Source organism: Heloderma suspectum, chromosome 4 (assembly GCF_057233095.1).
Source record: "Heloderma suspectum isolate Gila_16-S chromosome 4, 16-S_ref, whole genome shotgun sequence".
NCBI lineage: Eukaryota > Metazoa > Chordata > Lepidosauria > Squamata > Helodermatidae > Heloderma > Heloderma suspectum.
The window spans coordinates 293,502,404-293,519,365 of NC_139461.1; the positions used below are offsets into that span (position 1 = coordinate 293,502,404).

General features: G+C 48.3%; 1 protein-coding gene across 2 annotated transcripts in view; it reads left to right on the forward strand.

Moving 5' to 3' along the window:
- Positions 1 to 970: 970 nt before the first annotated feature.
- The window catches only part of TFAP2C (transcription factor AP-2 gamma), a 41,043-nt gene continuing 25,051 nt past the window's right edge, over positions 971 to 16,962 (forward strand). The window contains exon 1 of one of the 2 annotated variants that reach the window (XM_084848400.1): positions 971 to 1,190. In XM_084848400.1, coding sequence (XP_084704526.1) covers positions 1,161 to 1,190 — 30 coding nt within the window. In that variant the 5' untranslated portion in view covers positions 971 to 1,160. Of the gene's footprint in view, positions 1,191 to 10,681; positions 10,730 to 16,962 lie in introns of those variants that run through there. The other variant, XM_084848399.1, reaches the window with a different exon arrangement.

A 16,962-nucleotide genomic window follows, 5' to 3' on the forward strand; every position in this document is an offset into this window, starting at 1 on the left:
TTTTTTTGCCACGTTAACTTTATCAGGCACCATTGTGCAGTGATGGAAAACTCTTATTTCTCTCTTGTAGTTGGAGTAGCACGAGTTCAAACGGCCTATGATTTCCTTTTAGTCATTCCTTTGGGGTTAAATAGATGTCCTTCAGTTTAAAAGGAGCTTCCCTCTTTAACAACGTCCATAAAAAAGGGTTGCCAACCTGTCCCTCCCCCAACCGCATGAGAAGCAAGGAGTCTTGCAGGTAAAGCAAAAAATACATAAAAGCACTGAGAGGCAGAAACCGAGCAGGTGAAGCTCCCCCTCCCCCACCAAAGTAGGAAAGGTTTTGCCCGCAGAACTCCTGCTGGACATACTGGGGCAAAGAAAAGCAAAAGTTGGCAACCTCACCGAACGCCCTGTTCTAAAAGTTTGCAGGTCAAACTTTTTTTTTTACATAGAGGGGCAGATATTCAACAGGTGAAGTCTCCCCCTAGAATGACTGCATCTCCGTGCAAAACAAAACAAACAACAAAAAACCTCTCCCTCCCCACACGAAGCTGTCCCAGAAAAAAAAAAAAAAAGCCCTACCAGAAAGAAAACGAAGTTGCCAACCCAACGGATTTCCCTTATTCTTGTCTTTTAGAAAAAGCCAGTGCGGTGTAGCGGTTAGTGTTGGACTAGGACTGGGGAGAACCGGGTTCTGATCCCCATTCAGCCATGAAGCTCACAGGGTCACTGTGGGCCAGTCACGGATTCGCGGCCTAGCCTACCTCACGGGGTTGTTGTTAGGATAAAAGGGAGAGGAGGAGATCCATGTAAGGCGCCTTGGGGTCCTTGCAAGAGGGAGAAAAGGCGGGATATAAATGTACAAACAAACAAACGGGGGTGGGTGGGAGAGAGAATGGGCAACCCAGCTAATCATCCTTTCCAGCCAGATGCAAGTTCTCAACTGAGAAAGAATCAGAGCTAGCAAGACAAACGAGGAACGCCGCGCGAAGGCGCCGGGGGAGGGAATAGCGCAGCGGTAGGTTCTGCGCAGGCGCCTGGCTCTCTCGGTCGCGGCGCGCTCAGGTGGAGCGCTTCGGCCGGGGCGACCGTACTTAAGGGGCAGCTGCTGGCCGGGGTTCGCGTCCCCCCAGCCCAGCCCACCCCCGTCCCCGCGGCAAGATCCCACCGGGCGGCTCATGGCTCTGATGGGGCGGATCGACTGGCAAGTAGGTCTTCTTTTGCAGTCCACCGTTCACGCGACGGGGGTGGCGGGCTGTGCCGGAGAGCACAGGAGGCAGCGCTAGGGGAGAGTTGGATCTGGGGAGATCAGACGTTCTGCCGGCCGCTCTTGCGCTGGAGACGGAGTTTGGGGCCTTCCCCGGTTCAGAGAACTCCGTCGTCTAGCGCTGCGCAAGAAACGGCGCAACCGGCGGCGGGGTAATGCTGAGAAGTCAGGGCTCCCTCCGACGGTCGAGCCGCGTGGATCTCGGCGGACCGTCTCTCGGTCCTTCCGCGCACATGGGGCGGCGGCGGCGGCGGCGGCGGCGGGGGGGCGGGTTAGGTTTCGGTGCAACTACAACTCCAATCATCCCCGCCATGTTCCCAGCCCTTTCCTTCTCGTGTTTTCTCGGCACTGCGCCCTGTTGGTTTTAAGGGGGGGGGGGCGGCGGCGGCGCGGCGGTAGCTTTTTAAGGCAGGCTGCACTCCTTGGGAGTAAGTCCCAGGGGACTCGGCTGAAGTCCCGATCCTGCTCTTGCGCTCGCGCGTTGCCTCGGGAAGAAGCCCCACTGACAGCCCAAGCCGATTCCGAAGTCAGCCTCGCTTGCCGTCGAACGGGGCTGAATTTCAGTGGAAACGCGCGAACTACATTCAGTGGGACTTTACGCCCAAAGAAACCTCTGCGGTTGGGGGGGGGGGGTGTTGTGCAACACAGCATTCCCCAGCTTGGGATAGTATCCAATGTTAGTCCTACGTAGAGTAGACCCATTGAAATGAATGGGACTTAAGTTAGCTATGACTAACCTAGGTCTCGGCCATTTCAATGGGTCTACTCTACGTAGGACTAACACTGGATGGCCTCCAGACTTTTTTGATTACTACACCTCCCGGCGTTCCTAACCATGGGCCATGTTGGCTGTGGCTGATGGGAGCTGTAGTCCCAGCGCAGCGGGAGGGCGCACTGGGCTTGGGGTCACAGCCTTCCGCCGAACTGCGAGCCGATCCCTTCGTGTCTGCTCAGGAGACGCCGCCCAGTTCTGCGCTTCCCAACTCGGTTAAACCGGAGGGGGGGGGGTGTCTTGAAATCGGCTCCCCTGTGAAGTCCCAAAAGGGCCAAACTCGAGCCGGACCCGCGGGAGCCGAGTGGAGCGAAACAAACCCAGCGACTGTGGCTTGCTTCGTTCCACCTTGGTGGGGGTGGGGCGAGGGAGTTCTCCGGAGCCCCAACTCCGCGGAGAGATGACAGCTCCGATCGGCCTGACGCCAACATCCCCCGGTTCCGGTGCGTTGTAGATCGGGCTAGGAAAGCCTTCTGAGAAACTGCATATGTGCCCCCACCCCACCCCACCCCACCCCACCCCACCCGCGGCCGCCATTCCAACGGTTACTACAAAATCCCCGAAGAAGCTCCTGTGAGCACCTCGGAAAGCCCGTGTCTGCTGCGCAAAAATCCTCGCAAATGGGTCTACTGCGGGATTCGATTTGTCGTTGACTTTCTCAGCTTCTGAACCCGTGTGAACCTCCTGGCCGACCGAGAAGGCAAGGAATCCCTTCCGCAGAAGCAAAGACGAGGCGCTGTTGCTAAGAAATGATCGCTTTCCCTCCTGCACATTTATTTATTTATTTATTCATTTCATTTCATTTCTATACCGCCCAATAGCCGAAGCTCTCTGGGCGGTTCACCAAGTTGGCAGAGAGAATCTTATCTGCATTCAATACGGGCGAGTTGCCACCTTTTTCTTTTGGCCCTGCTCCTGCGTTTCTTAACAGCAGGCTGAAGTCTAGCCACTTAGTGGATGACATTTTTTCTGGCATGGAGAAAAAAGTGCATTTTCGGGAGCAACTCCATTGAAACCACCGTGACTTATTTTTGAGTAAAATATGGGGAGAGATTGGGCTGCATATTATTTCTGTATGTCTGGCTGCTATTAAAACCACAGGGGCAGGGGCGGTTAAAAAAAGGGCCATCCATCCCTTAAAGTGTTAGAGTCACACAGAGCTCTTCATGAGATCCAGTAAAATACCCTTTTACCCATGTTCTTTCACTGAGAACCTCTTTCTCTTCTTAAGAGCAGGGAAATGGATCTTTTAAGCACACGTCCAGGTGTTGCAATTGAACTACAATCCATTTGTTGCTTGCGCTACCAATCTGCCTATTGCTACGGACACTGTGTTTATATCCTACCTTTTTCCCCACGTGCAAGGACTGCAAGGTGGCTTAGATGGTCCCCCTCTTCTCCCTTTTATCCTCACAACAACCTTGTGAGGTGGGTTAGGCTGAGAGGCAGCAACTAGTCCAAATTCATCCAGTGACCTTCATGGCAAGTGGGGCCTAGAACCTGGTTCTCTCAACTTCCATTGCAACACTAACTACTACACCACACTGCTTCCTGACTAGTAAATTGCCCTTGCATCTGGAAATGGCAAATCGATTTTTTAAAAGCCCCTCCCCTTGTCTATCCTTTCTTGGATCTTAGACCATTCTCTAACACTCCCATGCAAAGTGTAATCCTATAGAAGGAAGTTCTGTGGAAATGAATGGGACTTATTTCCAAGGGTACTATTTAGGGAGGTAACAACATCGCCGCGCCCCATATTTTAGGATTATTTTTCAGGTGCACTTATATTTCCAGCTAACTCGGTGACTATTACAAGCAATTAGCTGCCTGACCCTATTCATGTCCACTCAGTAAAACTTCCATTGAGTTCAATGGTACTTACTCGCAGATAAGTTTGTACAGAACTGCAGCGGAGGTCTGCATGGCAAAAGCACAAATCCCTTTGTTTGAGAAAGGAATACATTTGTGCTGACACCACATCATAATTGTAGCAAACACAATAAAAAGCGACCAGGCACAGATGTGCATATATATATATATATATATATATATATATGGGCGGGGGGGGGGCGTTGCAAGGTGCCACGCTATTCTAGTCATTTGACTCGTCTGCAAGTGTCGATGAGTGCCATAGGACGTCAGTGTGCTTATGATTACAAGCCTATATCCACTTACCTCGGAGTAAACCCCACTGAACTCAGTGGGGTTTACTTCTAAGTAGACATGCCTCGGATAGTTAAGACTGCAGCCTTTGGGTTGTATTCCAATTGTTAGCCTTAACTGAAGTCCCGTTCATTTCTGTGGGTCTACTCTAAGCAGGGCTAACATTGGAGACCGCCTTTTTCTCTATATCCAACACTAATATCCAGTCATCCAGCATTACTGAAAATTACGCCACCACCCTTAAAGGCGCTACTACTACGATCTAACCGTAACAGTATATAGACTGAAATGAATGGAATTTGCTCTTATCTGGGATTGGGGCGTACATATATTTAGGACCGGGGACCCCGACAGAACAGAGATCTTCTAAGCGCTTGTCTGTCTGTTTATCTGACATGATAATGTTTAACTCTTACCAAGGAAAAGAATGGAAGGAGGGTTGCTTGCGTTAATTTCATCAGTCATCGGTTGAGACATTCAGAACCTGTAGGATAATTCAAGGGGGTGGGAGTTGTTGCACTGGAAAAGATGCAAGCGACTATTTACAGAAAATAGGTACGGGGGGGGGGCGTGTCGAGATCTTGAAACCTAGCTGAGAAGGCATCTGGTGGTCTTTTTTTTTTTTTAACGAGAACTTCTTGTGTAAGTTTAGTGGCATTTAATTTCTAGGGAGTCTCTTTCTCTTCCTCTCCCCTCCTTTCCAACGTATAGGAGATGGTCTTTAAATTCAGATGTATTCATCCATCCATGTTTTTAATTTTGGCAGAAAGATCTCCCTTCCTCAAATTCTCAATCTTTTCTTGAGAAGTTAAAAGTTCAGTTAATTTGCCTGCACCACACTGATCCGGAGGGTTTTATTGATCACTAGCAAATATGTGTTTGGAGTAGGTACTGCATTCACTGAACAAGCAGAACTTAGGTGGTAGTCCTATACGCTCTTACCCCGGGAGTAAGTCCTATTGAATTCAATGGCACTTGTGAATAGGCATCCATAAGATTGCACTACTAGGCTGGGATCCTATGCATATTTACCTGGGAGTAAGTCCCACTGAACTCAGAGGGGCTTACTTCTGAATAGACCTGTATAGGAGTGCACTGCAACGTTGCAATCATACATATTTACTTGGGAGTAAGGTCCCATTGAATACAGTAGGTTTCACGTCTGAGTACGATCGGATTGTTAGAATATGATAATTACAAAGTTGCTTAACTTCTCTGGTAGATTTAATAACATTAGTTCACTTCTGCTTGGTTGTCTTGTCAATAAGACTGATCCTAACCCCATTTACGTGGAAGTAATTTGCACTGATTTTTTTAGCTAGTGCATGGTATCTTTGCCTTATGGATATACATTTTACATTTTTCCTTAAAAAAACAAAACATCTTCATGGCTTACACAAGGCAGATCATGAAATAAGCTCTATGCCACAATATATTTCACATTTAATGGGGGCTAGTTCTCAGTAAGTCTACTCAAGGACCTAACCTTCTTGAGAGATTTCATATGAAGTGGAATGTAATTCAAGTGACCCCAAAAGAGGGGGGTAAATCTTCGTTGAATGTTTTAAGGAGATTCATTCAGCTGTTTTAAAAACTGCATTTTTAAACAAAACTTTTAAGCTTAACAATGTACCAATAAGGATATTGGGCTTATATTTCACCCATATATTTCGGAAGGATCAAAATGTGTTCTGAACTACAGAAGCGTCCATAAAATAAGGGCTAGTCCTAATTTGGTTTTAATAAATTAAAATACATCTTTACGGTTTCTTCCCCTCTCAGATGTGGCCCCTTCTGCAAGAATAATTTAATTAGATCTAAAGCAAGTGGCATTTAAAGAGAGAGAAATGACGGTTTGTCACTCATAGGGGAACTTTTAAGGTGAGCTGTGTCTTTTCTTATTGAAATGCCTCGTCTTAAGGACGCCAAATGCTAGAGAGAGAGAGAGAAGTGGAGGTAAGCTTCACCTTTTTGTGGTAAATGCAGATTCTTTTGCCCCCGCTGGGCCCCATTCAGTGCTGTGATTCAGCACCTGCGTGCCAGATTGACAGATAACAGAGCTAAAGATAATGGCTCTGTGATTAGCTAATTTTTTTTCTTCTCCTTCTCCTACCCTGTCAATGGCATCGCTCTTGGAATTTTCACCTGGCCAATTTCAAAGCGGGAAGGGCAGGGGGAGCTATTAGCAGCAACATTGGGCTGAAGTTTTCCTGGACCACTTCCGCATACGACTTGAAAGGTGGCATTCTATAGAACAGGGGTGGGCAGACTTCAGGCTTTGTGGGATCTTCTATATTCTGCTTTTATTTATTTTTTAACCAGAACCCTAAGGGCCACCAACCAGAGCCCAGGTGCAAAATAGCGTCCTGGGCGCTAGGAGTAAAGGGAGCGTTTGAGCGCATGCTCAGCCCAGGGATTTGTGATCAGAACCAAGTGCACAAGTCCTTTGATGAAGGAATCCACTCCTGGTTTTTCTTCCAAATACTTTCAGCAACGTAATGGGGGGGGGGGGGCGTTTTACTTGTTTTGATTGTGCCAGTCAGAAACCCTTGATGATCTATTGCAAAGACCATCCAAAGGTCTTCCAGTAGATCCCGCTTTGCCTTCTTACAACAACAGCAATAAATCAATCAGTTTTGTTTTAAAGTTTCCACTATGACGTTTCCAGGTGAAGGTCTAAGGAAATAAATTAGGTAGTCATCTTTACTGTGCCACCCTAAACAAACACTTTCTTGTCGGGGAAATCGCAGGCACTTCCAATAATACTGAATGACTCCTGAATACCCCTTTAAATCCCTCATTTTCCTCTCCTCTACCTGAGCCAAAAGAGGTGTGGATATGTAAGAAAGTAAAAGAGAGACAGATGCAAACTGAGTAACGGCAATACTATCCGTGTCTCTCAAAACGAGGTCCTTTTGGTTCAATAGCGCTTACTCCCAGGTAACTGTATAGGATTGTAACATAAGCCAAAAACGTTTTAAATTTGCAATCCTAAACATGCGGGAGTAAAACCCATTGAACACAATGGAATTGTCTTTCAAGTAAAATCGTGTTGTAAATGAAAAAGACCGATGGAGTACACTGGGAAAAATAAATGTATGTTTCAAATACTGTGTCTGTTGTCTCAAGTGTTTTTGATTCTGGATCTGGCAAAGTTAAGCAACGTCAGCGTACTTTGGAATACGTATGTATAGGGTTGCCCTGTATATTTCTTCCAGGCCCTATCAGTGACGTTTAAGAGGGCTTAACTTTGCCTGAATCGTGCCCTATATAAAGTTTACAAAACCGAAAAAAGGCAAATCCAAATCGGATGTCAATGAGTTCAATGAGACTTACTCCTAGATTAATGCGTATAACATTGCAGTCTTAATGTGTATAATTTGAGGGAAAGTCAGTGATTTAAGCGGACTTTACTCACAAGTGAGTGGAATTGCAGCCCGATCCCACCATTTTCTCTCATAGATATTAGCGGGGCTTGTTTCCAAGTGAGTGTGTTTAGAATCGCGGGTGGGAATGGCTATACAATTCTACCTGCAAATTATTTTAAACGGAAGTAGAAGAATGGAGTAGGGCAACTAACACGCGGATCCTGAATACATAGTAGGGAGAGTTGTTCCATTGCACTCAGTAAGAATTTATTTCAACGTGTTGGGGTCTGGGATGAGAATGTGAATGACACGAAGATGTCAAAAGCCCCTTGGATGTCGAACTTCACTTTATGCTATATTGTAATCTACCTGGAATGCCAGCTGGTACAGAAAAGTGGCATGGACTTTTAAATAAATATGAACACACTTCCACTTAATAGTCTCCAGAAACAGTAGCCAGATCCTATGCGTTTCTCGGAAGTAAGTCCCATTGAGTTCAGAGGCATTTACTTCCACGTGGAGATCTCCCTAGGATTGCAGCCTTAATTTTTAGATCTCTAGTGCTTCCATGCTGTATTGAGGAACGCAAACTCTAGACAATAACGTACCTCGATTATACGTCTTTTTGTAGAAGGCACCTCAACTTTTGTCTGAACGAATCCCAATAAAACGTAATAGGAGAGGTATGTGGGAAAGAGTTTAGGGCTATTAACGGGTACGCAGGACTTTTGTTTTCTCCCGACGGAGAGTGATCAGCCGCGCGGTTATATAACTTGTAAGTCCCACTGATTTCAACCTATTAAAATCAACGGCTTTTGATTACGGATGTGGAGAAAGAAGACACGTGAGTGTGTTGCGCATTACCATGTGTTAATCCGCTTTTTGGTTTTATCGGGCACTGTGAGTTATGTCGATTTAACAATAAATAAAGCTCGATCTTATATCAGTATCTTACCACTTTGTGACTGTTCCTTTCTCAGGAAGTCCGTGGTACTTCCTGAGAAGGGTATGGACATAAACGAAGCTATAGAGGCCTTTGTCCGCTAGCCATCTAAGCTTCTAAATATTATGCTAAACCAATTTCGCCACCTGATCAACTCACGCTAAAGAGCGCAGCGGAAGCCGCAAGCCTCCGCAGAAGTACTACGTTCGGCCCACGCTTGTGTAAAATTCAGAGATCAGTGGCTAGGCGCTGCAATGCTGTGCATGTCTACTTAGAAGCCCCACTGTGTTCAATGGGACTTACTCGCAGGGAAGTGTATATACCGTACCCTGTAGAGGGTTGCAGCCTAAGAGAATCTTCAGTGCCTTAAAGACTATCAGGTTTGTGGGGTGGATTCTTGTCCACAACAGCTTTGTGTCACAATAAATCTGTGGCTCTTGGAAGGTGCCAGACCAAGATTCTCTCTCCTCCAGAGTTTGCTGTTAACAGCAAACATGTTTAGCATCATGGCGATCCGAACTGGTAACAAGTAAAGAGTTCAGCGGAGCTTGCTCCTATGTAGGTGCACATAAAATTGAAGGCTGTGGAGCCGAGAGTAATGAGGCGTATTTCCTCGTCAACGCGTTTCGGAGCCAGACCTTCGCCTTGTTCGTTTGATGTCCGTAGGCTAACGATCCGATCCTTAGCACGAGTTAAAGAAAGAGCCTGAACTTCTCGATCTCACCGACTCCAACAGGGCTTGATCCCACAGATAAGCGAGTCGTCTGGGCTCCGGAAAAAAGCGCCTGTCATTGATAGATCTGCCCGTCTTTAAGGTCCTCCTTGTCTGTGGCAAGAGATCGAGGCTGCAACCCTATGCGCATTTATTTCTTGCATTTATATCCCGCCTCTTGCAAGGAACCCAAGGCGGCTTACGTGATCCTCCTCCTCTCCCTTTTATCCTCACAACAACAACCCTGTGAGGTAGGTTGGACTGAGAGTCTTGTGACTGGCCCAACGTCACCCAGTGAGCTTCCATGGCCGAGTGGGGACTAGACCCCGGCTCCCAGTCCAACACTCTAGCCACTACTCCACACTGCCTCTCACGGTGGAAGCCCCAGTGCAGGCTTACTGCCGCCTAAACATGCGGAGGGTTCCACTGTGACAGCGCGACTCTCAAGGCGCCCTGACTCTGCACAGGATCGGGCTGCAACAGGGCTGGCGTGAAAGTGCGAGACGCCCCGATACCACGTCGCCGAAAACCAGGCTTAAAAGTCGCGAGCTGTGTGTCAGGCCTTTTCCTTTTTTTTTTTTTTAAAGAAGCTGGATTCACAAGAATTCAGGAAAGCGGCAGTTTCTGGATTATTAATCCCTGTTGCTCTAGTGTTTATATTCTGGAAACCGTCCATACCTACGACATCCTCTATTCCGTGACCCAGCACATGCCCCCACCCCCTTGGCTACAGTAGTGGAGGCCGGCGTGGCGGGGGGGGGAGCATCGCTCGGGTTCCTTTTCCTTGGACGGCTCTCGCTCTCTTTCCCAGCCCTCTCCCGTCTCCCCAGCGCCAACCCCCGCGGCGGGATTCCCAGAGAGCCGGCACCGCGCGCCCTCCCCCGGCCAACGCAGGGTTAACTTTCCCGGCCGCTCCTCGTCCGGGGTCCAGCGCGAAGCGCGCGTCGCCGCTGGGAGCCCTGCCCGCCGTTTGCGTGCGCGCCTCGCGGAGACGCTTCGCCCGCGCCCCGCCCCGCCCCGCCCCGCCGCCAGCCCTGCGTGCGGCGCCCTCGGGCAGGCTGGCGCTTTCCCAGGCGCGCGCGTGTGCGCCTTGGCGGCGCGCCAAACTCCCGAGCGCCGAGGGGCGCGGCTTACCCGAGGCTGCTCTCCGATTGGCCGCCTTCGCGCCGCCCGCGAGGGGAAGCCCGCACGGCCCGGGCCGTCCCTGGGGAGGGGCTATGCTGATGCGAGTGCCATTAAGGGCGGCCGGGGAGGGAAAAGGGTGCCAGTGGTTTTCTCTGCCCGGGAAGAAGTTGCTCTCTCCGCTACTCCGCCTATGCGTCTGCCCTTTAAAGTGGCCCTTTGCAGGTTGCGGGGAGAGCTAGCTTCCCCCCAGCGCCGTCCTTGGATTTACCACCTCTGGGGCTGGACCGCCTCCCCCTCCCTTTTCCCTTCCTGGTTTTGATTTTTAATTTTTGGGGGGATACTGGACGCCATGTTGTGGAAACTAGCAGACAATGTCAAGTACGAAGAGGACTGCGAGGTGAGCGCGTAGGGCTGTGGATGTGGCTAGACCTCATTGGCGGGGTTGGGGCTTACAGCTGTTTTCTTTGCTGAGGTTTTAACGGAAAAGGGATAGGAGAGGTGAGGGGATGGAGAGCGGGCGAGCTCGTGGACGGATTTCATGAGTAAAAGCGGGGTACGTGGATTTAAGCCTCCCCAGAGTATGATCTGTGCGAACACGAAATTCAGTAGTTTACTTATGGCAACAAGGCTGTTTCCCAGGCGTGCTTATCTGGTAGTAAGCCTCCTTGAAATCGGCGGGGCTTGCTTTTCCTCATAACCTAGAATAAGGCGCTAGTCCTAATAAGGCACAAGCTAATCAACTTAATTGCTCGAACCATCCGTTCACTTACATTAACGCCTTATAATGCAATCCTATATATATATATATATACACACACTCAGAAGTCCCACTGAGTCTAATGACTTACTCCTAGGTAAGTGTGTATAGGGTTACATCCTTAATTGCATTCAAAGTAGTGTGGTCAACGGAGGTACCTAGTCTGAAATGCAACCAAGTCCTTGTGGTGGTGGGATTAGAAGATTGGGCTGGTTTAAAATTAAGTCATTCTGCTTTAACAGGTGTGTGGATCAATTTGAGAGGCGAAGCAAGTTTCCTCCAAGTTAATGGGGGCTTTCCTTCCTAGGATTTATCGATAGGATTGTAGCCTCTAGGAACTTCTTCGCTTTGGACCGTTTTCGGGCATTCGCCTGTGAAAACTCACAAAGTTAATGGCCGCCGACTTCGAAATAATATGTTAAAACAACCCAACCAAAAACTCTTGACCCCAATGAGACTTCCTCGAGAAAAGTTAAGAAGTTGCCACGATGACGGGGAACATGTCTGACTGGAGGGTGTTACTTCGGCAACTCTTATTCCCACTTACTTAGTAGTAAGCCCCATCGAATTCAATGAGACTTGTTTTTGAGTACGCATAGACTGCAAAACGTCCAGGGTGCCTTCCCGGATTAAAAAGCTTACTCCAGAGTAGTTCTAGTAAAACTAGCGCGATTACTCTCGAGTAATTGATTTGCAGAGGATTGACAGCTTTTTCCTGTCGTACGATATCGAGTGAGTCGCTTCGGGCGGGATCCCTTCTCCTGGCTTGCGCGTTGAACGCCTTGCGATAATGGATTGTCTCCAGTGTTCGTCCTAGAGTGCACCCATTGAAATGAATGGGGATTAAGTGAGGCTAGCATTGCATACAATCCTATTGAGCCCATCCGTGTATCATTTCAATAGCATTGTCGATACTGAGCCCGCTTTGAAAGCTTCCTTTGCCGGGTTTGTACAGTGCGTGCAACCTCACTTGCGCGCGAAGTTAAAATAGCCTAAAGGCGGAATCCTATGCGTGTTAACCAGAAAAAAGTCCTACAGTTCCCAGAACTCCCCAGCCAATGCTGGGAGTTGTATGACTCTTCCCCCCCCCCCCCCCGCCAAGAAAAGCATGCATAGGATTGCGCCCGAAGGGGCTGCAATTTGTACACGTCCAACCTTGCGATGGTAAATTAAGTCCCGCTGTGTTTACTGGGGCTTGGTTTTTTCCCCAACGGCTGTCAAGGACCGCTGCCCCCTTATACACGCCCCGTAGCTGGAAGCAAGTACCATTCAATTCAATGGGGCTTACTTCTGAGTAGACATATATGTCTACACTATCCCCCCCCCCCCCCAAGTGGGAAGAAATACCTAATTCTCAGCACCACAATAAATCCTTAAAGGGAAGATCTGCTTCCCTCTCCTTCCTCAAAGCTTTGGCCTTTTCCCTTTTCAAACCGGGAGGAAGAAAAAGCGATGGGTTCACCAGGAGAGGAAGTGATTAATCCCCCTCCGGGCTGCTCCTGCTTGCCTTTTTCGTCCCCGGGGGGAATCGGTGCAAACTTTCGCACACTTTTTTTAGGCCGAGGTGCGTGCGCGCCCCGTCTGAATTCCGCCCACGAGCTGGGCAGATGCGACGTCGGGGGGGGGGGGGGAGAGGAGGAAGGGAAGCAGCGGGGAGCTGAACTCCGGGAAACGAGTGATCCGGCCTGTCGGACTGGTTCCGCCGGCAGCGAGAAAGGGAGGACTCGTGCTTCTGCCATGCGGGGAGGCCAGGAGGCGAGAGGCCCCGGCCGGGGCTGGCAGGAAGTGAGCGAGCCTGGCATCGAAATGGCACCCACGCCTTCTGGCAGCTCCGCGATTCCTCTCCCCGTGGGAGTTGGGGGTGGCTGGGTGGGGGAGATTTGGGATCAGGCAGCCAAACGCACCTCGACGAGGGTTGCCAGAGGGGTTGCTAACTCTGGCACGGCTCCTGCGCCTTTAAAGAGCTGTGCAGACGTGCAGAAATCCAACCGGCGACGCTTTCCACATGTTTCCTTTGTCCACGCTGAATGGGCTCTTTTTAAATGTCAGTTGGTTTTTTCGATTCTCCCCGCCTATCCTGCAGCTCATAAACTTTTAAGACTTAAAAGGAGCCCTGCTAGAGGAGGAAGGCCGGCCCATGGAGAACAGCGAGCGGTCGCTTAAAGATTGATCACTTACCCAAACACCCTTTCCTTTAGCCAGCTACTTTGCTCCAATCGCGGCCGGGTGTGTGTGTGTGTGTGTGTGTGTGTGTGTTTCAAAGGGCTTCCCCGCCTTCTGACCCCCAATCCTCTGTGAGCAGAGGATTTGAGTGGTAGTTAATCCGGATTAATCAACCTGGAGTGTGAGGGCTCATTAAGTTCGCAATTTTCGGGGGTCGCAGCCTGCCGACACAACACTTTTATTTGGGACGGGTTCCAGTGTCACTGACATCCTAGTAAGCCTGCATCGAATCCGGAGACCCTCGCAAGCCTTAGCTGTTAAACCAGCACCAGGCTGATGTCCTGGGAAATGTCTTTAGGGCCAGGATATGAGTCATATTGGTCGCATGGGGGGTCTTTTCGGATTAACTCCCCCCCATGTGTTTCAGCTTTCGTATTTGGAGAAACCCCCAAATTCCGTTGCAATCCATCAGTCCTTTAATCCTGGCGGTGCAGGAGGCTAAGGAAGGCTAGTCTATAGAAGAGCTCCGATCCACAAGGTGGGGGTGGGCTCCTGTAAGGGGCCAGCTTCTTACCACATTTACTGGAAAATGACTCCCCCCACACATACACACCCCTTAAATGAACGAGAATGCTTGGTTTTTTGGAAGTATGCATAGGATTGCAGCCCGAGCTTCAGGTTTACACATAAGTAAGTCCTACTAACTTTAGTGGGGCCTATTTTTTCTTTCCCAGGTAAGCAAGGCACAAGGGACTACAGCCTTAGAATGAAGGAGCCTAATCTTATGTCTAGTTGGAAATCGGTCCCATTACGTTCAATGGGTCTACGGCTAAGTAAGTGGGTATAGGATTGCAGCCTCAGGCAAGGTGCTCCAGGGTCTCTCCAATCCTAAATGGACTTTCCTTGGGGTATAACATCCTATGAGCTTCTATGCTGGGCGGGGAGGGGGTGCAGGGGGAAACGTGGTGTGAAAGGTAACGAAAATACATTTTCTTCCCCTGGCTTTGAATGGATCAAGAGTCCATCCTCTTGAAATAGTGTCAAAATTCCAATGTGTTAGGTTGGAAGTAAGCCTCATAGATTCAGTGGGTAGCGGAAGCCGTTCCTTCAGAAGTCGGCAATAGGAGATTACTCATAAGTAAACGTGCAGAGGATAGCAGCTGGGGGTGTTTCTTAAAACGCTTGCTGAGGAAAAGGGCAGGACTGTTTGGATTAGTAACCAATTTGAGGTGTGCGTGTGGTGGATTGGGTTTTTGTTGGTTTGTTAAAACATCTTTGGCGGAACTCCGCTTTTAAGTCAAGTCCGCTTCGTCTTCCAGCGCAAGCCTGCAATTTGTCTATAAAAAGCGAAGTCCCATTGGGTTCGATGGGGGTTACTCCCGCTTCCCAAGTCCCAGGGGACTTACTCCCAAGTAAACCTGCATCGGAGGAGATGCTTGGTCCCGGAATCTGTTTCAAATGCTATTGAGTGAGGAATAGCGAGGGTGCCTCTGAGCATGTACGGATGACCTCTCCACCCAAATAACCACAGGTGGAGCCATCCTTGAGGAAAATGGGAAAAACTTTGGCAGCTGCGGAGAAATATACCTTGGAGTCCTTGCGGCCGCCTTCTTGCGAAGTTGAACCCCCGAAGGGCAGAGAGTCTTTTAATCTACCCCGGAGTTATTAAGACTGCAATCCTGGAGGTAGGAGCAAGTCCCATGGAACAGGACTTGCTTCTGAGTAGACATGCCTAGAATGGCTGCAGCCCGAACCCGATTTCCTGGCGATCAGGTGCTGTTGAGCATTGGGGGCTTATGCCCGAGTAAACGCGCACAGGATCGGGCCCTCAAAATTATGGTTCTGATTCCACTTGGCCGCCCCTCCGCTTTTGATCCCCTCCGCTTTTGATCCGTTGGCTCCGGCCTGTCTCGGGGCACCAGCCGTCAAGCCACCGCATCTCCGGCTCTTCCTCGAGAGGAAGCCTCCGCTTCACGCTTCAATGGGGTCCCGGTTGCGACCCCCATTTTCCTTCGATTAACCTGCCCTTTTTAATGAGCGCAGAGGAGAAGGTGCTTAAATCGCGGGGGCCGACCTTGCGATTTGCAAGGGAACACCCTTGCGTTTTGCCGAAATTTTAATTTAATGAATTCATCAGTCCATGAATGGTGACTGGAAATTGCCCCTTGAGATCCAAGGGAGATTTTTAAAGTTTTAATCTTTGCCAAACGGTTTGAATTTTAAATATTGCATAATTTAAAAAGAAAACACCTCACAAAAGGTGGTGGTGGTTGTTTTGCAGGGCAATTTAATATTCCTCCTCCTCTAACAGGCGCCCTGGGCAGTGCTTTATATTAACTTTTCAATGGCCGCAGAGGGAGTTATTTTTAAATTAACTCAGCAACGGGTTTAAAAACGTTTTCCCCAAACTCTTGTTGGAGTAGTGAGAACAAAATGAGGGAGAGAGTAGTGTTTAGTCACCTAACCTTGTCAACCTTGTCACCACATTTTAAATTGGGATTTTCTGGGTGGCGACAGAGTACCCCTTTCTATAAACTTCGAAGTAAGTTTTTTGCAATAATTTGAAAAATGAGCACACAGAAAATCTTTACTGGGTTACATTTTCCCCAACCTTCCTGAACAATAAAATGTTTTTGTTTCCCCATTCTAGTTAGTGAATTGGGGATTTTCCTTCTTCTCACAATATTGAACAAATTGACTTTTTAGAATAGGAGTAGGGAGAAAAATGAATGCAAAAATTGCAGTTCTCAGCATGCTTTGTTGGGAAGTAAGGTACTTTGAAATAAAATGAGATTTTCTTCTGAGAAAATGTACTTTGGTCTAGTGTGTGTATGTGAAAAAAATAATGCAATCCAATATACACTCTGGTGTCCTTGAACTCAGTAGTACTTACTTCTGAGTAAACATACCCCTGGTTGGAATGTATGTCAAGTCTTTCAGGGTGACTTGGCAATAAACATTATCTCCACCTCACCCCTATATTTGTCCTCAACTTTATTTGTAAGTAGTTGATTGTAACTGAATTTACTACAAACTTGGTTTAGGATTGTGATTCTGGTTGATGTTGGAGATTATGGTTTCAATATAATTATGTTTATGAATGAGACGTTAGGTTTTTGGGTTTTTAAAAAATAATTAACTGGTTCCAAAAATATTTGTTGACAACAAGATCCTTGGTATTAAATGAAGTTCAAATTTCAAATCAATTTTTGTTAAGTTTGGAGAGCAAGGTTGCATCCTAATGGACATCACTGACGTGTTACATCACATTCCAGTATAATTCATCCACCACCCCAAGCAGGATTAAGACTGCAGTGTTCAAACTGCTTACTCCAAAGCGGAAGTATTTATTTCAAGGGGTGGGGTGGAGAGTACAGGAATTACTTGGAAGTGATAGATCAAATTGTGTCTAAAAATGCTTATAGGGTAGATACACTCTTATTGAAACTGATGAGCCTTACTCACAGTTCAAGGACCACCCTTGCTCTAAAAGGCAGAATGTGCCAATAAGGCTCATTCATTGCAATGGAACCTGCTTCCAGGTTGTGCTTTCAGATCGGGATGCAGGTGTGTTGAAGTCAATGACCACCACCCCATTTTCCAGGTACCTCAGGAACAGCTTCATATAGTCTTTTCTTCTGGAGATCCTCTGACCTGCTTCTCCCCCACCCCTACCTCCGCTCCCACCTTCAATCCAGGCTCTAGGATGC